The following is a 24,526-nucleotide window of genomic DNA, read 5'->3' on the forward strand; positions in this document are numbered from 1 at the left end:
CATAACCTCACAGAAACTTGGCATTGTTTGTAAGTTCAATACTATATGGTCACCGTCCATCATCTTATAACCCTATCGGCAACTCTATATTAAAAAAAAAAAATTTACTTCGCATACAGATCCGAACATATATGCATTTGGAGTCGTTCGAAGAGTTTGGATCCCATATGCATCGCGTGAGCCCATATGCATCGCGTGAGCCCATAAGCATCAAGCAAACTTGTATCTAAAGCTGTGTACCGATGTACGTTTATGAGACACTACTCTAATTTAGACGAGAAGTTGTATTTTACATGGAAACAACAACCGGCTGTTCTTGTTTAGGATGAGTTTCTCCTACTATTATCTAAACGGACCAAAGCCCATTAAAACACAAATTTTATTTAGTGGAAATAACTTGTTTCAAGTCCTTAAGCTATAGACAAACTTTTTGTTGGCAATGATGCCGCGCGGCCGTTCATCTCAACCTCGGAATCGTCAGCTCGGATCTTAATCCAAACAATGGACGGTTCAGATTTTTATGTGCTTTGACTAGATCCGAGCCGTCCGTGCTGAGATGAAGCCGCTCGACACCGTTGCCAAGCACCACCGCTTGGCAGCATCTCCCAATCCGACTTTTTAGGGGAAACCCACCCTTATTCACATAAATTAGTACCAAAAGACCCAGAATGATGAAAATATTGTGATACTTTTGAAATTTTATACCACAAGTGGTTGAGAATAATTTTGTCACAAATTGAAAAGAGACCACAAACGGTCGCATTACACATTGTTTAGTGTAACTTTTTCTCACAAAAACAGAGAAGAAAACTATTATACTTTTTTCGGTTAGTGTAGCAGTACTTCTCCATAAGAAATAAACAGTCAATGGTTGGAACCTGACAAATGAATGAATTATAGAGAGTTGACATTTAACAAAGCGGGAAGAAAACGGCTATAAATATGCTTAAGCTAACAGCTACCTCTTCACCACATTACAGAGCCAGAAACTGGAAATACTCCTACACCCCCTCTCTCTCCCCCTCCCCCCTCTCTCTTTCTCTCTCTATACGCAACTTTAGATCGCTCCTTCATTCCAATGGCAATCCCAGTTATCGATTTTTCGAAGCTCAGTGGAGCTGAGAGGGCCAAGACGATGGCCCAGATCGCTAACGGGTGTGAAGAATGGGGATTTTTTCAGGTACCTTTTAACTTCTCTATATGTGATTTCCATGGCTGATTACAACATGATTAATGCATCGAAGATGCTAAGCTATTTGTGGGGTGTAGTATTTTCATTACTCGATACACACATGATTGCGTAGCATCTTTAATGTAACTCGGCCTTATTTACACATCGCTAGAGATCTCACTAAGATGCATCGCACTAAAACCGATCTACACCATACGGTTATTTTCTGGGTAAACAGCGTTATGATTTGGATTTTTAACCACGAATATGGGGTGATCAATTTTCTGGTTCTAACTGCTTGATTTGGATGGCCTGTTAGTATGATTATGAATTTGGTAAATAGGAATATAAATGCTTAAGGCCCTTGTTATGGTGCATGCAGTTCGTTAACCATGGGATCTCAGAGGAGCTCCTGGAGAGGGTGAAGAAGGTGATCAGGGAATGCTATAAGATGGAAAGAGAAGAAGGTTTCCGCAACTCAAACAAAGCAGTCAAGATGATGAATGAGTTGGTGGCCAAGAAGAGCGATGAAAAGATGGAGAATATTGACTGGGAAGATGTTTTCCTTCTCACAGAAGAAAACGAGAGCGAGTGGCCATCAAAGACTCCAGGATTCAAGTAAGCTTCCAACTTTTTGAGTAGAATTAATGCATCATTACTTCCTTCAAAACAAGGAGTGAGAAGGGGGGCGACTGCCTAGCGCAACCTGCTCTAAGTTCCTACGGGGGTCTAGGTTGGCATCCAAAAAAATTGGAGCTGTTTAACAAGTCTTACAGTATATCTTAAATATAATAGATCACTCTCGTATATGGACTTCTTAAACTTCTTCCTAAGGATTTTGAATATCGGCCAACATGTAAGCCGATATTTATGGGTTTTGGGTCGATCTCTTGATATGCTGGGAAGAAAAATAAGTAGTGTATCGGCTGATTTGCAATAGGTATCAGTTTATAGCCAATCCATTACCTCTCCGCCTCCCCCAACAAGGGAAACAGACCAGACGGCTGATTCAGCGGCTTTGAAGAAATTTTTTTGTAGGCCTGATAATAAGAAATTCATGACTGGAGACCCTCTAATCCCGATACACATCACTTTATAGTTCATCTTCCCGAAACTGTTCTATGCTGACCTCTACCGTTGCCTATTCGAATACCAAGATCAAAATCTAACATAAGTTTTGAACTTGATGACAGGGAAACAATGGCAGAATACCGATCCGAATTGAAGAAACTGGCCGAGAAGGTCATGGAAGTGATGGATGAGAACTTGGGCTTGCCAAAGGGATTCATCAAGAATGCATTCAATGGCGAAGATGCAGGGGACAATGCCTTCTTTGGCACCAAGGTGGCCCACTACCCTCCTTGTCCTCACCCGGAAATGATCACCGGTCTCCGGGCCCACACCGATGCCGGTGGGGTCATCCTACTCTTCCAGGATGATGAGGTGGGAGGGCTTCAGATCCTCAAAGATGGGGAATGGATTGATGTCCAACCCATTCCCAATGCTATTGTCATCAATATTGGTGATCAGATTGAGGTCTTAAGCAATGGGAGGTACAAGAGCGTTTGGCACCGGGTTCTGGCTATGACCGAGGGGAATAGGAGATCCATTGCTTCTTTCTATAACCCATGGTTAAAGGCTACCATAGCTCCTGCACCACAACTTGTGGAAAAGGTAAACCAGAAGGAGGATCAAGGTTATCCCAAGTTTGTGTTTGGCGATTACATGTCGGTCTATACGGAGCAGAAGTTCCTTCCAAAGGAACCAAGGTTTCATTCGGTAAAGGCCATGTGATCAACAAGATGGATATCGTCGGATTCAGAAGATGACAATCTAAAAGATACCAGAAAGCCCGAGTTATCGTGTCATGTCGTGTTATATTTGTGTGCTTTCTTTTTGGTGGGCATCGTGTCTAGTGGTATCGCATACTGGGTTTTTGGGCGCTTTTCAGACGGTTTTAGTGTCCGTGTCTTGGTGTGTAATATTTGGGTGCTGGTTAAGGTTTGGTTTGTATGTTACCACCCTTTCTACTGTACTTGTATGTCTTGAATGAAACTGGGAAAGAGGTGTAACTCCTGTTTGATCTGGTAAGTTATGTTAACTAAAAACTGATTCATACTTCATGTATTTCTTACAAGAAAAAGTAACCATGTGCTGCTTAATATGTTCAAGAACTATCGATGAGATGTCGTGACCCACATAATAACCCGCATGGGTCAACACACATGTTGTCCCCTTAGGGACAACAGACTCCCCAATGTCTCCAAGGGACAACATGTGTGTTGACCAAATTGGGGAGCTTACTGTCCATGTGTGTTGACTCAATCTGGGTTGTCTAATTTCGGCAATTGATGGCTCAAATTTCATCTCGGCAATGAACGGATGGGTGGCTGAGATGAAATTCGAGACGTTCATTACCGAAATGGACAACTCAGATGGGGTTATCACACATGATGTCCCCTGAGGGACAGTAGGCTCCCCGGGTCACCCCAATTTGCACAAGAACTAAGTGGTTTAGACTCTGTAATCCAGGTTCAAGTTGCAGGAATTAGGTCAAGTTCAACTAGGAGCATCTACTAAAATCTCTTCCAGAGTCCATTGTAAGCAGAAACCTTGAAAGGCTGTGCGATTATAAGTTGCATATTAATTTGTAAGACCTACTATTAGGGCTGCTAAACAAACTAAAATCTCGACTCGAGCTCTGTTTGGCTTGGCTTTGGGCTAGCCCAAACTGATTTACAAAAAAAATACAAGCCAAGCTCAATTACTTTTGATTATTTGTTTAGACGTTCCAATCAAGTTTGAGAAGAAATATATTGTTATTATCAGGCTTTGACACTTTATGTTGTTCAATTGCTACAACTCATTTAAATTAGAATGCTTTGGTATGTTTTGTAATTATGAAACAGGTTTGGTATTAATAGTTTTGAAAATGAAGGTTGTTTTATATAAGAGGCCTTAGGAGGATGTTAATCCCCTAGCCGGTCACATACTATACCACATCATTGGGTTGGGTCGTGACACAAGTGGTATCAATGTTTGACTCTACAAGCTTGTGAACACGGGACCAATCCATAGCTATAGTAAAGATATGGGTAAATTAATAAATAGCATAAAGATATAAGATTTTTTACCCAGTATGTTTCCTTCTACTTCTGTTTTGGTACTTCAGAATATACCTAGTACGTTTCCAATTCTCTTGCTTATCCGATTGTCAAATTTCTTTAGCGAGTTATGGAAATGTAGAGCTTCATCAAATCCTACAAAATCTTCCATGAAGCAATTCCTTAGCTTTAGGAGAGAAATTGGAGCTGTCATCACCTTCTTCTGGTAGGGTTTCTTGGGAAAAAATTGAAGCCCTTACTATTTATGTATTTGGATAGTTTTGTACCGGTGAAGTCGAGTACAACTTTTTTCCAAGCTTTTTTATTTGGTATTTCACAAGATTAAATTAGGCTTGAATTAAAGCCCGAGATTGACTTGCACAGTTTCCGAGCCAAGCCAAGCTTATCACGATAAAAAAAAAAAAAAAAAAGGCCAAATGTGAGCCTAGCTTGAACAACCCATCCCAAAAATTCTCAACCTCTAGCCAAGCCTGAACAGGTGCATAAAGAAAATGAGCCAAACCTAAGTATTATTTATTGTGTTTGGCTTGTTTGGCTCAATTAGCACACTTTTTTGGGATCGGGTGTGTAAAAACAGTAAGTGATCTGTATGTCTTTTATTAGAGAAAATCTTCTAATAGTTATTTACGGAGGTGTAAACTCTTCTCCGAAAAAATTTCATCAACATCTGAGCTGTTCAAAACACTTTTGGACGGTCGCGATGCACCGCTGTTGTAAAGAGTTTATTCACAACCCAGCCTGAATAAGTTTCTCTCTTATAATTCTTGTCCACTTGACATATATTTTATCTTCTTCACGCATTTAATTAGCTTCCAAGCGAATAACCATTTCCTGCAATGTAGCACCAACTAGCGAGAGACTAAATACATGGATCACCTACGCATCTGCAGTAATGGTTTAAATTTCTTAGGAAATCAACTGGTATTTATATGGTAATGTATACAAGAGAAGCACGTAAACCTGCAAGAAGTTCTATATTTCCTGTGATAAGAGTGTTTTAAGTATAATAAATTGTCTAGGCTTACATAATACAATCACACCCATCAGTGATTTTAACACTTCACTTTTTGTCTTTATTTTATGTAAAATTACTCAATTACCCTTTACTTTATTAGTGTTCATCCACTTTAAAGGGTAATACTGTAATTTCAAATAGAAAAAAAAAGAACAAGTGAAGTGCCAACAATAGCTAAAAGTGGAGTTTCAAAAAGTCAATTTCCAAAAACAAAAGAGTTCAAAGTTAACTAAAGCTAAAAACCGTTTGTAAAGTCAAACGTTTTGTTTCCCTTCAAAAGGTGGCAGCTGCAAATAAGGTCAGCTCCTGGTTTCGAGACACCATTGTCCACTTATGGGTATATGTGTGCACAAATACCTATTCATACATATATGTGTATATATCTGTATCTATGTATATTTATGTATTTACAGATCAGGTCAACAATTCTAGTCAAATCACCTTCCTTCTCATCCTAGGGTCAAGTTAAGGCAAGAAGGTTTTCATGTCCTTTCATCACAGACTATTTCTAGATCCCAATACATCCAGACTGTCAGATAGCTGCCAATAATCATAGGCAAGAAGAGACAGCATGCTCCCTGGCCGGCTGGCCGCCCTTTCGTAACTTCGAATTACTGAATCTATAAGAGTCGAAATGACTTTGTTCTCGGCAAGCTAAAACAAGGTATCATAATCTTGTTCCTACGTGACCCGAGCAATTTGACTAGGCACTCATCTCTCTAGGTTGGACACCCCGTTAGATCATTGTATTCGTGCTGAGAAAATGACACACATCGGTGGGATTTTACACTATATAATAACATCCTGATGCATCTGATTTTGAATCATGTTTTTCTATGGCTTGATTGTTTCAATCTAGACTCTCAAACCCAAGCATGTAACTGCCCAAAATCTTGTCCCACAACCGTTAACCTCAGACTTGACCATGGACATACTAATAGTTTCAACACCTTCCTTAGTCACTGCAGAGGCGGATGTGGGAGGGTGCAGAGTCGGGCCCGAGCCCCTGCACCACTCCCAATTTTTCCACTACACATACGGTATCTTATGTTTTGTTTGCAAAAGTTCAATTGGTTACGTCAATACTAAAACAGTCGTTCAGAAGCAAAAGTTTTGCTTCTCTCCCTCTCTGACTCTCTCCCTCTAGTGGGATACCAAATCCCAAAGCAAAGCAATCAGCCAATCAGGTTTCCACTTTCCAAGCACTGTTTGCCTTCATACCATAGCTTGGGAGTGATTATTCAATGTCTTTGAGCAACACCACATGGTGCTTCAGGCCCCCTTTTTCACCATGTATTTTTGTGAGGTTCATACACCTTGGCTTGGACTCACCACAACTTGTGGTAGTGACCAAGTGGCCCAGGACGCCTCGTGTTATTGCCCAAGAGCACTTGCCCAAGAGCACTGAATAATTTTTCATGGCTGGGGAGTGAGGACTTGGTCAAGACTACCATTGGGTCGATATTCATATGATAAGTGGGCTGCCACAAACTCGAAGGTTCTACCCTAAGATTGCATCAAATTGATTTTTAACCTGTATTCAATATATAACAAGTTCTTAATTTCTTTCTTACCCTATTTTCATTTCAGAATTAGGTGCTTTCTGAGTCTTTCATCTATAAGAAGTTTATAATTTCTTTCTTACCCTTCTACTGTCTACGTATAAACCGAACTTGAAAGAAAAACAAGAAATATGTATTGTTGGAGACAAATACGATTAAAAGGTAAAACTTTTGCCATAGTAAAATGCATTACACAAAAACAACAGCAAAAGGAAAGGCAGGCCCTACCATCTTATAAGGGAGCCAGTTGGATGAATAAGCAAAATACACTCCTTCTAAGTTAGATTACGTGTGATTCCTTTAACTTGTAACATGTACAGTAATATACACAAACCTCAGTCAACCTCACGTAGGCTTCAGAGGGCCTTTTGATCAAGTCTTTCGTTCCAATTCAGGCAACGGATTAAGCTGCGAAACCAGTCACCGGTTTGGTCAGCTTTGTTCACTGTCGGAAGTGGATGTTGGCTCATAAATATCCGCACTGAATCACCTCTTGAGAGTTGTTGCCTTCTCTTACCATCAAAGGAGACCCATGCATTGCTTCTTGCATCCTCAGGAATCTGTCCGGATACAAAAAAAAAGTTTCACAACCTCCAAAAAATTGAGAATACTTAGAATCTGATCAGTAGGTAGTTTAAGCGTCACACTTTCAGAAAATTCAGTGGAAATTGGAAAAGATGTTTTGCAGTGAAAACAAAAAGAGGGAGATAGTTTTGCAGCGGACATTTTAAAAATGTCATCTTTTACAGAAACGAATATAAAAGAATACGATGAAAGGCTAGCCAGGGTATCGGCCTGAAAATAGTATCCTACTGGAGCTGTCATACTTGTCTGGTTTGTCACAAATGATTGCAAAAAGAGAAAAAGCAAAAAAAGAAAGGAGAGAGCACCTTTAATTCAAGCCGTGCAGAATCCGGAAGTATGACAGGTCTGAAAGAGAGGGAATGTGGGCAAATTGGTGTAAACAGCATGCATGGAACATTTGGATGGACCTGTATAGCAGACCATGCATCATTAGCTACAGAGTACCTTTATGTTAGAACTAAACAGATATATAAGTCAAATTACCGACAGAACGACACTAAGAAATTGAAAGTTTTCTGCGTTTACTCTGTGTTGGTGCTCACCTAAAGAAGCCGACTCTGAATGCGACAAGCACTAAATATCTAAAAATTGGAAAAGAAGGCTTACCATAGAACCTCCTGCAGCAGTAGAGTAAGCTGTACTACCTGTAGGGGTGGCAACTATGACTCCATCGCCTTGCACCTAGAGGACATATGATGGAAAACTTCCTCGTAAGTAATAATCACTAGTATAAGAGCAAGTGGCAGTTTGACTCCTATGTGAAGGTTAAGGACTTGACCAAAGGTTATTTCAAAATATTTCGAAAACAATGAGTTGATCATACCTTGGTTATAAGGCGGTCATGTTCATAACATTCGATTTTTGAAATGTATGGATTAGAACCACGATCAACCACAACCTCATTGAGGACATCAAATACTTTCCCAAGCATGGCTTTTCCATTTCGATAAATTTGACAGCAGAGACGCATGCGGAGAGTTATATAAACACCATCCATTGTATTGTTCCCATAAATAACTTGTTTCAAGTCTTGCCTAAAATCTTCAAACTGTACTAAAAAAAAGAAGAAGATGAAAAACGAGTAAAAAAAAAAAAGAAAAGCGAAATGAAGAAGAAACAGTGCAAGAGATAAAAGATGGATACATGGTGGGAAGTGAGAAATCCAAGGGACCCAAGATTAAATGATACAACAGGGGGTACAGCTCCTCTAAATAGGTTTGATGCATGTAGTATAACACCATCCCCTCCCAAGCACGCCACAAAGTCAACCCTCTCGTGAAGATCACTACATTAAGAAATCCGATAGAGTTCTTAGGATGTGCAGGAGAATAAAGATGTTACATTCTAAAATCTGCATTCCATACCTTGTATCTTGACTATAAAACGTCTGAACGAAACCAAACCCTGGGATTCTCGCAAATACATCATGTACATCAGGTTCAACAAGGACACACATCTTCTCTTGGTGATACAAGAAAGAAGCAACCTAAAATTTGGACATAGAAACCCCTCTTTAACAAGGCCACAATGGAAAATTGCACAAGTACACAATAATGCAGTTGATTCCAAACATATCCACTCATTCAAAAGAAGCTCTTTAATATAGAGAAGAAATCATTCAGGGTTTACCAAACTTTTTATGTTCCAAAAAGACATCCCCAATCTGAATCTAGTATCAAATTTTCTGCCTCAATTACTGAGGTTTTGGTATATCGCTTTCCAAAACTTCATTCGTTTCAAAAAGGAAGAAGTGGGAAACTTGTCACTCATTTAGTTAAGAGAGTTTCTGGAAATGGGACGCTAGACTTTTCCTAAAAGTTGTTTTGTACAGCAAGGAGAAAAGTAACAAACGATGGGTGTTTTCATACTTTGGTTGCTTTTACCAAAAGACAAAACATGAACGCTGAGAAATAAAGAGATACTCAAACGTAAACCTCTTAATGATTTTTTTCCAAACAACTCATAGTGATCATATGTAGAGGCATTAAGTGAAAAAATCAAAGTGGCAGCTAATTGTGGATACATACTAAGGATGGGCATTTCTGAGAAGGTATTGTGTCCCTATTGGACATGCCCCGGCCTCCAACGCATTTCAGACATACATCCCGATACGCCATTTTTGCTTTAGAATGGAAGACGCTCCATATAGTTGGGGGCACAAGTGCGCCTTGATACCCATGAAACACATAATGGTATTGGCATAAGCTTAAAAGAAAATAGTCTTACAACTGTATGTATTTAAATGACTATTAATCCCTCCCCTTTAAAGGATTTTTTATGAACTGTAAAGCCCACAACTTTCAAATTGTTTTGGGAATTGCTCTTGCTTTAGATTTTTTGCATGTCAACTTTGCGCTGAAAGTGACATAGAACTAGCTGCCATGCCATGTGTGCCAATTATAGCTGTGACCCTGTGACTTCAATTTCACTCAAGCAAACTCATGTATTCTGGCCTTAAGTTTGCATGTATACTGATTCTCTGTGAAGGTTAGTGAAACTTTGTGAACCTAAGAATATGCCACTGTGTTATACATGCGGAATAAGACAAAAGCTAATATTGTAGAACTTATGTCTATGACTATGAGATCCAGTAGGAAATACACTGATCGAAGGGCACAATATTCATGCATTATCCAAGCTTAGCACATCTATGATGTAGCTCTAAAACGAAAACTTTTGATATAAAACCAGAAGAAAAGGCAGAGAAGATGCCAGAACTTTGGTTTCCATTACTACAAACGTCTATCAAACATGGTTAACTCAATCACAAGCTACATTATTTAATCGACTGATTTTCAATTTTCCCTTCTTCTTGCAAAGTGTACGTTGTACATACTACCTCTGAAGTGCTGCCATGTACTCACTGGCTGCAGCATCAAGATGTAAAAGTATGGGAATACTAACATGAGAAACTAGTAGAATAGAATACAGACACAGAATTTTTTTCAATTTATAAGCAAGATCATGGCATGAATAATTGTTCTGATTTGCAAGCAAGATCATGGCATGCTACCTCTTTAGCTTCTTCCATAAGTTCCTGGCCCAGTTTCTTCAACAAAAGTACAGTCTTTGGCGTAGATTTCCACATAAGCATCTGCTGCTGGGTGCTAGGATGAGTGAACGCCAAGGAAGATTCTGTCACCTTTTCCCTAGAACATGAGACACCATCCGTGCGAACTAAGAACATCTCTGCTTTCTTTCTTGATTGCACTCGAACCACACCTGTCGCAGAAGCACACATATTACTTTCGATCGTCCCCAAACCATCATCACCTGAACCCATGGACACCTCACTATTGCTCCTTTTGCCTTCCGTGATGGATGTAACAATCTTATTCAACTCATTGCTCAGTTTTATAGGAGCATTAACAGCACTAATGGGATACCTATGTCCATTTAATGAGGGACCAGAAGAAGAGGAATATTTATCACCCAGATAAGTCCCATTGGTAACTGGAGGACTCTGAGACTTCAGAGTTAGATTCTTCCCGGTTGCCGATCCGTTTGTACTTCTTGTTTCTGCAAGCCTCAATTCAGGACTTGTCCTAATGATTTCACTCCTCTGAAGCAATCCACTGGAATTCTCCCTTCGAGAAGTCTCCAATTTTCTCTTATGGTAATTTGAGTGAGTGGGAGGTGAAATCTTCTTGCTTTTGAGAAACCTGGACATCTCCTTTCTGGAGAAAAGGTTGCAAGGAGGTAGCTGGGCCTTTAGAGGATTCACTTCTCTGCAGAAGTCAGTTAAAGATCCTATTTCAGCATTATCAACCGATTCTATCGTCATGGCGCCTTGGTGAGATACGACTCCAACACGGCCCCCATTGCAGTTATCATCTTTGTTGACATGATTGATAATTTTTCTGGTTGTATCATGAGCCATATCAAACATTTCAGGAAACAATCCATCTTCATTACCCAATGATGCAACTTCTACTAATTTTGATGTCCTCAATTCTTCCATTCTTACGGCATCCAGCGATTGGATGCCCCTTTTAGTAGATTCATGATTGGAGACGAGCTGTGATTTGTGTCGCGCCATGTATTGCCTCCACCTAGAAACCATAGCAGAAGTTCTCCAAACTCCTTCCCTACTATGGAGGTATATGGCCTTTTTGCTTGAATTCGACACTATGCTTGCAAACTTCTCAACCTGGTCCATCGATGGTGCAGTACCAACTTCAACAGGAATTTCGACTAGTTCAACTTTTCCAGACAAAATAGCCTCATCTAGTGCTGTTTCATAGAAGTTATCCTTTACAGTCTCTGCTCTAAGATCTACTATAGTTTTAAATCCTTTCTCTAATAGCCACTTCAGGCCTTCTTCTGTCACCTGGCTACCCCTCCAAAAAGAAACCTCAGAATCCGTAGTTTCTATATCCTCTTTTGAGGTGGATAAATAAACAGGATTCCAGTTTGCAAAAAGGGTATGGCTGGGATCACCATCCCCACGAGGAAATCCAGAATCATAACAAACACTTTTCAGTTGTTGTAGTTTCCTCCATACATTTATACTTCGAGCGTCGTCAGGTGTTAAGTAGTTTTCAAGAGCAACATGTAAGCTCTCACAATACCGTTTCATCTCACCCCTGAAAACAGAAAGTGGTGGAAGCATATCGTCCCTTACATTTATGTCTGTAGCACGGAATGTATTCAAGACGGAAGATCTTCCAGAAAGAACATCCTCCTTGCCTTTGTTCAGGAGACATACCATGCAACCAAGAACAGATACTATTCTATCTTCAACTACTGGTTTATCCTGTGATGGCAAATTGTAAGAAACACTGCATTCTCCTGTCAATGGATTGCACAGTGTGTTCATTAATGCATTATGTAGTCTTTCAGCAGCTCTAAAGATTCTACAATAAGCCTCAACTTCAGCGATATCTCCTGGAAGTGGGCCGATCCAGGGCAATTGAGATAGATCATGGGAATGGAAGGTCTTCAAAGTGCAAATAAACTGGCATCAGTACACAATTTGACACTAGTCCCAGATTTATCAAGTTTATCAGGATCAATATACAGAGAAGCAACAATGAAAACTGAACCAAATGGCACTAAATGAAAGAGAAACTTAAAGAACTTGCTCTAGGTTGATAAGTAAAACAGAAACCAATGGCAGAATTCAATCTACAACAAAAGCTATGAAGTAAGCAGCATCATGAGAGGGAATACTGTTACTAAAATTTGTAATCAGGAAGGCACAGTCTGACTCAAATTCATACTACTGTTTTGAGGCTCAAATGTTGTGAAGAAAGCAACGGTAACATCAGGATAGTGCACTAATGTAGTCAGATGCTCGAGGTTCACTTGAGCAACTAATGACCTTTGATTAGCATAAAATTTATGTTGTTTAAAAGGTCATGAAGGAGCTCGGTCTTGAGCAGGGCTAATGAGCTGATCGAATGCGACTCAACTTTGTCTGAAAACCTAGCTAGCTCACTTACAATACTGACATTGGCATATTTTTTTTTATAGTAAATGCAATCTTAACAAGCCTCCAATCAAATAAAACACATGTTATGTGGTTACACCACATGTAACACAATGTCACGTTGTAAAGAAACAAAGATGAACCTTTTGACTAAAGCCAGAGATCAATGACCCCCAATGTTAACGTCTTAGAGAACTTAAAGCATCTTAGAAATACGGGTTAACCAATTCATCATCAGTTCAATGAGATTCAATTTTTTAATTATTCAAATAGAACTTTAAAAAAGGAGGTAAATCAAACAAATTAATAGCAACTTCTTGCTCGATCAAGATCTTCAATGAACAGTAACTCATTGAAACAGTGTTAATATAGACACATCAAGTGATCCCAATTGAAATAGGAAGAACAGTTTGTCGAAATTTTGCCCCCCAAAATGACCTGGTTAACAAAACCCATATTCTAAGTTCAAAGCAATTAGCATCACACAATCAAAACAAAGAAACCCTATTAACCAGAATCACATACAAAACTCTCTTCTCGAAATCAACTTAATACAGCACAGCAATGGAACTTGTACTGATCAAGTTTTGTAGGCCTCCTGAACCCCCAATTGAAAAAGAAAAGCTTTTTCAGACTGGACCCAAATTGGCCAAAACGAAAAACCAATCAAAAGTTCGCATCAAAATACCAAAACAAAAACCCAATCAAATCAAAACCATTAATCAGAATCAGCTACAAAACCCTCTTCTCTAAATTGAACCAATCCTCAGAGTCATTTCATCAAACACCCAGTTTACAACAACTCATAGTACTCCTATACAGGCAATAATCACATCACCTTGGAGTCCAAACCGATGTTCCCAGAGAACGGCTTCGAGAGCTCCGCACTCACAACCAACCCAACACGACGTCGCTGCAATTCCAACACCGAAGACTTGCTGGCCTTGCTCAACCGGAGAGACCAGAGATGGGTTGTTTTGGCTCCGGTCGAAAAGGGCCGATTCATCTCGACGACGAACACGTGGCAAGAGCAGAAGCACGCCATGCCACCATACAAAAATCACAGGGTTTATATAAACATGTACTTGTAGATAAAGCTATGGTATGCGATAGATATGGATATGTGGTTGTGGATAATATTGTCGGCCGTTATAATTGGTGGTGGCCTGGTGGGTTTGTTCTCTTTCGGTCTTGTGCGCTGCGTTTTCCTCCTCCTCATCTTCGTCCTTGTTGCTGTCGCCTTGGAGTTTTTCTGCGTGATTTTGATGTGTTATTGATGTGACCTACCTAACAAACGTTTTACAACCACACACTTATAGTCGTATATGTACATTCATATTTGCTGCGGTACATATTCGTATACGAAAAATTAATGTTTAGTCTTGAATGACTCGAAGAATCTTCGAGAATTCCTGAACGGAAGCTTTCGCATAAAGAAGCACTTCGAGAACCAATACTTTGCGTCTTAGAGGGATTTAGAGGATCAAAATCTAAAGTTTCATAGAAAGATCAGTTAAAGCCATTCGAACAGTTAAATATTCACGTTAACCTAGAGATCCAAGTCCACTTATAAAGGCACGGGATAATCGTAACCCAATCCAGATCCTCTACCCACATTTCTCTCCACACATCTTCCGCACCTTTTGACTAGATGCTGACAACGCATTAATGAGTCCATCTGACGGCTCAGGTGAAGCCATTTCTGCTACTCCCAAATTCTTTAGAGACACGACGACGTTTTGTTCCTGCTGCAAACGGCAGCTTAACCCCTACCCTCTTTTTCGCTTCCCGCTCCACCGTTTTCTAATCTTAATCTCAAGTTCCCAACTTTTTTTTTGGTTACAGTTCCCAACTCGTCCCCCTTTTCTTTCTTTCTCTCTCTCTCTCTCTCTCTCTCTCTCAATTCCAACTCCTCCCTCCCTTGCCAAATTTTCGTTGTCCTGTTTCAGTGTAGAGAGAGAGAGAATCAGCAATGGGTCACGAAGAAGAAGAACCAGTTCCGCCGTTTGCCAGATGACGTTGAACTCCATAATCTCGTTCCCTTCCTTTTTTCGTGACTGAATCCTTCACTCGATCAGTCCGCCAATTTTGACTCCGATGATTCATCTCCCATCCTTATCTCCATATGGAAAGCTACTCATCTCCCCAAATCTCTACTTGATTTAGGTTTTCTTTTTCGCTCAAGGAAAAAAGGACAGGGTTTTACTTATTGCGTAAGCAAATTGATTTGCTTTTTTTTTTTTGTGTTTTTGTAAATTTATTCAAGGATTTTGTTTTTATTTTTCCGTTGACAAAAAGTGCAGGATTTGTTTTAGGAAAGGAGAAAGTCAGAGCTTGAATTTGTTGGGGAATGGGAATCAGAGGTTGATCAATTTGCTGGGGATTTGAATCCATCAAGGTTGATTATTTAGGAAAAGAGAAATTCAGAGCTATGAAGAGAAGATTTGGCAAGGAAGGGAGGAGTTGGGAGGGGGTGGTAGTGGTGGTCAGGAGTTGGAAACTTAAGAAAACGGTGGAGCTGGAAACGGAAAAGAGGGCAGGGGTTAAGCTGCCGTTTGCAGCAGGAACAAAACGTCATCGTGTCTCTAAAGAATTTGGGAGTAGCAAAACTGGCTTCACCTGAGCCGTCAGATAGGCTCATTAATGCGTTGTCAACATCTAGTCAAAAGGTGCGGAAGATGTGTGGAGAGAAACGTGGGGAGAGGATCCGGATTCATCGTAACCACCACACACTAGCGCACGTGCAGTCACGCGCACACTTTTACACCCGTGCTTGCTTCTCATGTGCGACTTTGCGCACTTGTGTGTTGCACTTGCATTTTTGTTTTTTTGTTTTTTTGTTTTGATTTTGTTTTATGTTGTCGATTTTGTTTGGAGATGAAAAGCAAGCTCATCACACGGCAAGAAATCGTGAACTTGGATTTTGCTACTACAGTATTTATGAACCACCTCTATACTTCGATTCCTTTCAAAAAGTGTATATGTGAGATACAAAAAAAACGCACAACACGAAAATGTTGCGGGACAATACCATGAATCGATAAGCTATTTTGAGTTTGAGTAAGTTGTACGAATGTTACATTTAGCCGTTTATGGATGAGGTTGCTCGAATGGGTTGGGATATCTACCAGGATGAAAGATCATACACTCTAATATCTCCAATTATTACACTATCTGGAGGCTATGATTCGATAAAAATGTGCAAATGAAACAATGGTCCTCCACTCTACTTTTATACAAACATTTTGGCCTTATCCCTTACAAATGAGAGGAGCATATAAGGCAATACAAAATTAAAATAGCCTTAGAATAAAACACATATCCTTGTGGCACCTTTGGCTTCTAACGAGAGATTCAACACTTTAGGACTCGATATGCATAGCCTAGAGGCACCAGGTGGCCATACCACACGTCAATCACTCTATTTGCCACCTCTCATGGTGTTGGGATTATATAAAACTCAAGGGCGGAGCTAGTTGGTGGGGCAATGGTGCACAAGCCCTTTTTTTCGAAAGAAGTTTCACTATTTTATACTAGTAGATTAGGTACTTACCACTATCCAAATAATTTAATTTTTCAAACAACTAATGAAAAAATGACAATTTAAAAGATGAATGATTTAGATCATGAAAAAAAGTATCTATCTAACTTTCATTTTAACCACATGAGAATTGAATCAAGCATTTGATATTGTTTCAAAAAACAAGAAGCTAGGAGAAAGCCTTGACTTTACATTTAATAATTCTCTTTAGATGAAATCATGCATACAACAATACAAGTGGGCTCACGGTAAAGTGCGCCGTCCTGAATCAAAATACTAACTCCGCCACTGAATAAAACTATAAAAATACGATGGGTTTCACTATCTAAATTTATTAAAGTCAATCTGTGGTACTTTACGACAATTTCACACGTGACCTCACAACTCATTCGTGCATGAAATTCATATAAAACATGCATACAGAAGTGTTTAGATATGTATTCTGAAGCTTAGTATTTGAAGAGGTGATTCACCAAAAAGATGACAAGTATTTGAAGCTAGGCACAATTAAGTGTCTTCATACTATCATACAAATATTCAAATCAATAGCAATTTATGTCTTGACACCAATGGAAATTATAGAGATGGCTTGAAATATTCCTTTCTGTTGCTGATACCATAGGCCTCCTCGTGACGAATTATCAGTGATCTGCAACTCATATACAAAGAACCCAACTATAATTAACTTGAGGGATCGTGAGAGAAGACGAAATGATGCAGGCAAATTTATACTCCCTCCGAATCATAATTTTGTTTCATTTTAAAAATCGTGTCGCTGAAAGAAAAAATAAATGTATATACTTTTGACAATCTTTTGAAGTTTTCTGTGTTAATTAAAAAAAAACATTGATATTTTTAGAAGTTAGTAGGAAAGAAGTTGCAAAAAATAAGCAATGAACTGCACTACGTTTTAATCTGAAAATGACATGATCTTTTAAGAAGACAAAAATTGCCGGGCAGAAGACGTATCTTTTCATAATAAAAAAGAAAGTCGAGGAAACAGAAGGAACATATTTTGATCATTCTGTTAATCCTTTTTTTTTTTTTTTTTGTACTTTTTGATTGCATCCTGACTAGAAGATTCAGAAGGAAGATGGTTAAAATTTTGAAATACTCTCGCCGAGGACAAAAATATAGCAAAAAATTGTACATTTTTGTGTTCACTGATATAATTCATATCAAGGCGAAATTCTTTGCAAAGTATTTATTTAATTCAGACTTTCCAGTTCCTTTGGAAATGTTATCTTTGAAAAAGTAAGAATCCCATGTTGATTTCCAAGTAATTCCGGTCCGCAAACAGAAATATGAATTTCTTTTGACCAAATACAAAAATAAAAAAAGCCAGTTACGAAAAAAGTATCTGAAATTGGGTCTAACCTCCGACTACAATGCAATATCATTCTTGTATATATTTTCAAAGAAAATATGTCCCGTAGCTACGGGCCGGGGAGGAGAGTGGCGGCGGCGGAGTCCTGAAGATTGGGCTGAGTGGGCTGGAGATGGTAATGGTGGTGGTGGTGCTGGAGGAAGGGAAAATCAACACCAGTACTGCTACTACTGGGCTGCAGGCCCTGATCATTTCCTCCGTAAAATGGAAAATACTGATGATGATCAACATATCCCAACACTTGCTGTTGTTGGTCATGGTGATGATCATGTCCAACTAGCTTCAGCTCCGTCATTGCTTGATGCTGGTCCATCTCTGCTTGATGGTGCTTCTGCATCTGGTCACTCATCAACTATATACATGCATACATATCCCCAAATGATAATTAATTTGTGATCATGTTTAGTTAGACCACCACAGTAAATTATGATTTCATGAACTCTTTAATTTCTAGTATATATAGCACAAGAGAGGTAATTTATCCTTTGTAATTAATAAATTCAAATTGTATAGCATTTATTCATATATTTAGACAAAGGCACCTGCAAGATATTTCATGCGTGAAGCAGGAGATCGAGCGTGAAAGAGGCAGAATTTGCATAGCAAGAGCAAGTATGAGCATAGTTAAATTGGCAAGGAGAGCTGGTACAATATATGAAACTGGGTCCATGAAACTGTTCAGGAAAAAAAATGAATGGTCCACATTTCATAAACCCCAGTTTCATGTATATATTCTAACATTTTCAATTAGCAAGACTATTTAAAAATATGTTCATGAAAATGTATGAGATTAATTTATCATTTCTCTACATGCTCATTCAGTCACTGCACTTACCCAATTGAAAATGTCTTGGTTTTCCTTCTCCAACATTTTGTCCTAAAACATCATATACAAAAGAATTAAAACACTTCAAATTTCGAAATAAAATATGCCTAAATACATGGAGAGAGCAATTACCGTCCTCTTTAGGTTTTCCAATTGCTGCTGGAGGAGCTGAAACTGCAATACCAATATAATTAATTACTCCCTCTAATATCCTTTATTAATTGATCAATTCTACTTTAAATCTTTTGATTGGCGAAAAAAAAAAAGAAGAGAGTCTGGAAACTTCAGTTTTACTTCTAAGTTATGTTAAAACTTATTGGAATTAATGAACAAGCAATATGAGACGGGGGTATAAATAGAAAAATAAAAAAAGGAAGGTAATTAAAAGGAAATTAACAAAAAAATACCTTTCGAGCTCGGACTTTGTTGACCGAGGATTCGAGCTTTTGTTCAAGCTCATCCAAATCCTCGTATTTTGCAGAAAGCAAGTCATGGCCTTTGTAGCGTTGCAAACTCAGCTGCAGGTCGCGAGTTTCTTTTTTCATTTTTGTAATCTCGTTGTATACTTCTTCCTGCAAATTTTAGTTTAGAAAATTTAAGATATGTTTACTGAATTATTTTGAAATAAAACATAGATTCCCCCAAATATGTTTTTTTTTTTTACATTCTGTTCGTATTAAATTTATAATAACACAAATGTGTAAGAGGAGCCTTACCCGGTTATCACGATCGGGTATTATACGAGTCCCTTTCACACTCATATATCTTTCTATGATTTGTCCCATGCTGTAAAGTTGTAGAAAACAAAATTGGAGCGAAATTGAAATTAGAATTATATTAGATCCTGCAACTATACAAGGTATTTTGGTTAAAAATGCGAGTACATTCGACGATATAAGTCATATAATTATGTTTATAGGGGATTTTGTGATTTGATAGTTATAGAGGGGAAAATCGTAAAAAATATTGCAACGAGCATAAGAAGATTGCAATAAGCACAAGAAAACGTGGATGCGAATGGAAATCATTTGAAACGTTTTTATGGGTACATTAATTTCTTGATTTAAAAAAATCATGCCCCGAAATTGAAATAGAAATGTGTAGAAACAAATGAATCAAATCGAAGGAACGAAAAAATTTCATTTGAAAGAACATATCACAAAAGAAGATTCTTAAGGGAAAAAAAATTCAGGTAAAATTGTTAAAGAAACAGATGCGTGAAAATAACATGTAAAAAGAAAGTCAAAGCACTCAATTGTTGGTCAAATAAAAGTCTGATGAATTAGGAACATCAACTATACTGATCAAATGATTACCATCATAGAGAGAGAGAGAGAGAGAGAGAGAGAGAGCAGTTAATTAAAAGGCCTTCAAAGAAACAATTGAACTTCTTCAGAAAAATTTGAGAACTCAAAACCAACCTCTTACAGGCAAATATATAAATCACAGCAATTTGATAGAGAAAAACTTAGGAAACCCTATCCCCAAGTGAGAGAGAGAGAGATCTTCAGGAGTAAGAGGAAAAAAGGTAACCTGAGAGGTTGAGTGCAGTACTCGAAGAGTTTCCCTTTGGTTGAGAAGACGATGAGACCGATCTGGGCCTCGCACAGCACCGAAAGCTCATGGGTCTTCTTGAAAAGCCCGGCCCGGCGTTTGGAGAAGGTTACTTGCCTGCTAGTGTTGTTCTCAATCCTCTTCACCTCTATCTTTCCTCTACCCATCATTTATCACCGCTCTATCGCTCTCTTCTAGAAATGGAATTAAAACGCAAAAAGTTAATTTTCAAATATAAAAAAAGCCCACAATAATTAAGTTTTTGTGAAAAGAAGAACAAGGAAATGGATACCCTTTTTTCAAATGCACGTATGGTAGAAGATATAGGAGTAGAATGCATATCCTCTCTTTTTTATCGGCGAAGAAAATTTTACTGAAAAAAACTCGAAGGGAGAAAACAAGCATCATTGAGGGGGAGAAAGCCCACTCCAATCATGTGCTTAAGGAATTGCCCGAGCAAAAAGAGCTCATATCTCTTTTAGAGTTATTAAGTTGTTGAAAAAATGGAAATGCAAACCCTATTAATTTCCTCTTTGAATTTTCTTTTGTATGTCGAGTTGAAGAAGGAAAAAAAAGGAAGTAAAACCCACAAAAATGAACAAGTCCTATTAGTTTGATTTTTTTTTTAATCTTAAATTACACTTCTTAATTAGAAAGACGTAATCGGAATCAGAAACCGTACGTAGCTGTTGTTAATGAAAACCATGAGAATTAGAGTTCAGGTCTAAGGAAATTCAAACCCATTTTTCCCTTGAAGAGAATAAGTACTGATCAACACTAAAATCAAAAAAGAGAAGAAGAATATAAATATGGGTTAGAAAAATGGGGGCTAGATGCACAAGAAGAAAACAAGGATAGCTTAGTTACGTTGTTTCTGAAGCACATACTTCTTGAAATGTAAATAATTCTTAAAACAGAAGATGGAGGAAGAAGAGAAAAGGATGAGAAAAGAAAGAGAGATCTATCAGCAGAGTAGGTGTTGAGCTTTAGAGGCTCTGTCTACTTACACTTGGGGTTTCTTGTTGGATTCAGAGCTTGGCGTTGGAAGCGTCTGTACTGAGTTGATATATAGTACCAAGTTGGCTTCCTATTGGGCAAGAACCACCAATATTGGAGAGAGAGAGAGAGAGAGAGTGTGTGTGTGTGTGTGTGTGTGTGTTTCAACCTAAAATACCCTGGTGGTTATGGGTAATTGCAAAATTGCCCCTGCTAATTTTGTTGTTATTCTCCAGATAAATCTGTGTCTATATATGCCTTACATCGTTTTCCTAAGAAGAGATTGAGTGCTCACAAACACCCCTGGTTGAAACAAACAATGGAATCAAGAACCTCTTACGACATGATTTTTCATGTGGTTCCTCGTATGACTCAAATTAATGAAACCCACTAAGTATTTTTCAACAATGTTGTTAAAAAAAAAGAGTATTATTCAACGATCCAGGTCGTTCATTTACAGCTCAATGTATTTATCAGTGTGCATGTGGGCCCTGTGTATTTTTATTGTTATTCTCCCGCCAATGAAAAATTCTTCAAATTGCTAAATCCTACCCAGAGACACTGAATTATTAAAAATAATAATAATTATTATACGAATTTTACCCAATGCAATCATTAGTCATGCATACTGTAACTAATTAGTTTCCCATGCCTGACTTTGTGTTACTGGGTTTGGGGCTTCTAGCATTTGTTTGTTTTCCGTATTTGGCGTCTTGCATGTCTCCTCCTTCTTTTTTTGTTTTTTTAGCTAGCTATATGTTTGTTTGCTTTAAAAAAAAAGAGAAAAATTTCGAGAGGCGGAGAGATAAGTTGAGAATTTACGACTACCAATAGTAGGAGGATAGTGTGCATTCTCTGAGGCTCTCACAATACTTTTCTTTTCTTAATATTGAACTGTTTTCATTCTTTTTTTATCTTGTAATGAATGTAATTTCCTTTCTTCTTCTTTTCCCATGACTGCCTCTGGGCAGTGGCACTGCTGAAAATATCAGAAAAAGATTACCCCTGGCACTGGCATATATTGTCCTTTATTCCTTTAGCTGATGAGGCATGAGCAAAAAGTAGTAGTAGTTGCTGTTGACGTTTAACAACCACGTTGATTTATCTGCCAAGCCCCACCCCCCACCATCCTGTTTTCCTTCCAATTTCGAATCGTCTCAGCACTGGCCATCAATTCTAGGGTTTCTTCTAATGGTAACGTGTGTGTGTGTGTGTGTGTGTGTGTGAGAGAGAGAGAGAGAGAGAGAGAGAGAGAGAGAGAGAGAGAGAGAGAGAGAGAGCATCTGATAGGCTTCATGGCAAATTAGTAAGTCATTGGTCATCATAGCAATTTTAGGTACTCTTGATAAAAATGAAAGTGCTTTCACTTGACTTTTTAAGTGTTAAAACGCCACTTGATGTGGGTAACTTTGATGTTTCCATTTGGTCTTTCAAGCCTTTTAGGGGTGTTGGGATGCGTCTCATTTGAGTTAATTGACGTCTTTCAAGTCTTTTAGGAGTGTTGGGCTGCGTCTCATTTTAGTTAATTGATTTATCTGGACTTTTAGGCCTTTTAAGTGTTGAGGTGTCTCTTAGGTTGGCATTTTGTCAATCTAGGGATGAGGTCTCGGACTTATCATCTCGTTGCCTTTTCCTTGCTCCTATTAATCTTTGTATCATCTTCAAATATTTATAAAAAAATCGACGTTCAAAAAAAAAAAACTTTGATGAAAAAGATAGAAACAAAAAAGGCACATCCAGAATTAAAGTAATCGGGATTACCTCGAGAATGAATTTCAATCCCATTTTTCTATGCATATTTGTGCTCGCAAATGTTACATTTCTCCTCCGTCTAGGCCCTTGGGCACTATCAGAGCATTTTCAACTCATGGCTTCAAATCTTACGGACTCGGCTTATGTCCCTTTAATTTGAACAAATAAGTATTACTAAAGTGCAAGAGTATAGTAGATGGGTGAGACATCAATTGTCTTCCCCCCCCCCCCCCCCCCCCCTAACTCAACCATGTAATTAATCTTCACTGTCTTAACGTGAGATTCATCATTTGTTTCTTATATCGCTCTGTCATTTTTTCCTTCCTAGCTTTTTCTATAGATAATCTCCAAAATAAAAAATAAAAGCAGCTACGGACTACAAATTTTGAACAAAATTTCAATAGTGCAGAATGACTTCTAATATCGATTAATATATCACTAACTGAAATATCGTTCCTAATTGCTAGTAAATCAAACTAACTCTATGTATTGAAAAAAGAGAGATAAAAAAAAAATTGTATCATGCATTTACTGATAGTGATTTTTTCCTATGGATGGAATAAAGCCTCATGCTTCCTTACAATATAGTCCAATTTTGCATTACTTTGTTCGATATTGATCGAGGTTGAGAATATATATATACACACACACACATATATATCAGTCAGGATCAGGTCAGCTCCGGTCCGCACCTCCCCATTTATCACATTTCCCGATCGAATTTCAATGATCCGAGCCCCTTAAAGTGATCAAAACATGATTTTAAGGGTGCCCGATAGAAATCAGCAAAAAAAAAATGACCGAGAAGGGTTTGATCCGAACAGTTTTTTATTGAACGGTTTAATAAAAAAACTGCTCAAATCAAGCCCTTCCCGATCATTTTTTTGGCCGATTTCTTTCGGGTACTCTTAAAATCACGTTCTGAACACATTGAGCGGCTCGGATCATCGAAATTCGATCGGAAAAGGAGAGGTGCGGACAAAAAGGGTGTGGATAGGAACCAGACTATATATATATGACTCTTTTGGTGATATTGCCAACAAAGTTAACTAGGATTGTCTTTTATGTTGTTTGCACAATTTTGTCCTTAATTTTGACGTTTGATATTTGTTCTATCGATTAGAAAAAAATCACCACATATATATATGCATCTTATTCGAAGTTTAGGATACACGTTGATAGGGACCAATAGTACTTTACCCTCTTTTTCTTTTGATGTGCCCATTATCATGCATGTATCGATGAAAACTTTCTTTTGCCAAGACAAAAATAAATAAATAAATAAAATAACGTCAATCATGAATTCATAACATTTGTATGCTATGAGTTTCTGCAAATACCATGAATTTAAGATGTAGTGTTCTTCCCTTAAAAGAGTTTTTCCTTTCATTCTTTGTCTCTAGTCTATAAGAGCATTCACAGTGGTATAAGCAAAATCAAAAAATTGCTAAAGTTAGCAACATTTGCTCAAAAAAAATCTCATATTGAAATAACCAAACTTAGCAACCTCTTACTAACTCATCAAATTTTGACTCTTGGATAATCAAAACTAAAATCTTTTGTCAATAATCAAATTTAGTT

General features: G+C 38.2%; 3 protein-coding genes across 10 annotated transcripts; 1 reads left to right on the plus strand and 2 right to left on the minus strand.

The window, feature by feature from the left end:
* Nucleotides 1-968: 968 nt before the first annotated feature.
* On the plus strand, nucleotides 969-3,256 carry LOC131307307 (1-aminocyclopropane-1-carboxylate oxidase 5). The gene is made up of 3 exons (XM_058333735.1): nucleotides 969-1,180; nucleotides 1,554-1,789; nucleotides 2,365-3,256. Exons 1-3 carry the CDS (start codon nucleotides 1,079-1,081, stop codon nucleotides 2,963-2,965), a joined length of 939 nt encoding a protein of 312 aa, XP_058189718.1. The 5' UTR covers nucleotides 969-1,078; the 3' UTR covers nucleotides 2,966-3,256.
* Nucleotides 3,257-7,025: 3,769 nt separating this feature from the next.
* LOC131307306 (NAD kinase 2, chloroplastic) lies at nucleotides 7,026-14,374 on the minus strand. Its single transcript, XM_058333734.1, has 8 exons — nucleotides 13,728-14,374; nucleotides 10,472-12,397; nucleotides 8,823-8,944; nucleotides 8,602-8,743; nucleotides 8,282-8,506; nucleotides 8,065-8,139; nucleotides 7,764-7,865; nucleotides 7,026-7,433 (listed from the first exon to the last, which is right to left on the minus strand). The coding sequence occupies exons 1-8, from the start codon at nucleotides 13,932-13,934 to the stop codon at nucleotides 7,230-7,232; spliced, it is 3,003 nt and encodes a 1,000-aa protein (XP_058189717.1). The 5' UTR covers nucleotides 13,935-14,374; the 3' UTR covers nucleotides 7,026-7,229.
* Nucleotides 14,375-16,808: 2,434 nt separating this feature from the next.
* Nucleotides 16,809-21,308, minus strand: LOC131307309 (MADS-box protein defh21). Of its 8 annotated transcripts, none has more exons than XR_009194076.1 (8): nucleotides 21,205-21,308; nucleotides 20,177-20,391; nucleotides 19,360-19,429; nucleotides 19,051-19,215; nucleotides 18,776-18,817; nucleotides 18,653-18,694; nucleotides 17,808-18,169; nucleotides 16,809-17,079 (listed from the first exon to the last, which is right to left on the minus strand). XR_009194076.1 is itself a non-coding variant. In XM_058333739.1 (7 exons), the coding sequence occupies exons 2-7, from the start codon at nucleotides 20,365-20,367 to the stop codon at nucleotides 17,867-17,869; spliced, it is 813 nt and encodes a 270-aa protein (XP_058189722.1). In that variant the 5' UTR covers nucleotides 20,368-20,391; nucleotides 21,205-21,308; the 3' UTR covers nucleotides 17,781-17,866. The 8 variants fall into 8 exon arrangements, 6 of the variants coding, with proteins under 6 accessions (XP_058189722.1, XP_058189724.1, XP_058189723.1 ...); XR_009194077.1 differs by lacking the exon at nucleotides 21,205-21,308 and adding an exon at nucleotides 20,490-20,625; XM_058333739.1 differs by lacking the exon at nucleotides 16,809-17,079 and having other exon boundaries at nucleotides 17,781-18,169.
* Between the last annotated feature and the right edge of the window lie 3,218 nt (nucleotides 21,309-24,526).

The sequence above is a fragment of the Rhododendron vialii genome, chromosome 11a (genome assembly GCF_030253575.1).
Source record: "Rhododendron vialii isolate Sample 1 chromosome 11a, ASM3025357v1".
Classification (NCBI taxonomy): domain Eukaryota; kingdom Viridiplantae; phylum Streptophyta; class Magnoliopsida; order Ericales; family Ericaceae; genus Rhododendron; species Rhododendron vialii.

Coding starts and splice junctions, on each gene's coding strand:
- LOC131307307 (XM_058333735.1), top strand. CDS start 1,079: ATGGCAATCCCAGTTATCGATTTTTCGAAGCTCAGTGGAGCTGAGAGG. Junction 1,181..1,553: donor AAGAATGGGGATTTTTTCAG/GTACCTTTTAAC, acceptor TGGTGCATGCAG/TTCGTTAACCATGGGATCTC. Junction 1,790..2,364: donor TCAAAGACTCCAGGATTCAA/GTAAGCTTCCAA, acceptor ACTTGATGACAG/GGAAACAATGGCAGAATACC.
- LOC131307309 (XM_058333739.1), bottom strand. CDS start 20,367: ATGATGGGTAGAGGAAAGATAGAGGTGAAGAGGATTGAGAACAACACT. Junction 18,818..19,050: donor ACAAAGTCCGAGCTCGAAAG/GTATTTTTTTGT, acceptor TTGGTATTGCAG/TTTCAGCTCCTCCAGCAGCA. Junction 18,170..18,652: donor ACCAAGACATTTTCAATTGG/GTAAGTGCAGTG, acceptor GCATGTATATAG/TTGATGAGTGACCAGATGCA.
- LOC131307306 (XM_058333734.1), bottom strand. CDS start 13,934: ATGGCGTGCTTCTGCTCTTGCCACGTGTTCGTCGTCGAGATGAATCGG. Junction 8,945..10,471: donor TTATGGAAGAAGCTAAAGAG/GTAGCATGCCAT, acceptor TCCAAATTTTAG/GTTGCTTCTTTCTTGTATCA. Junction 8,744..8,822: donor TTTTATAGTCAAGATACAAG/GTATGGAATGCA, acceptor TTCTTAATGTAG/TGATCTTCACGAGAGGGTTG.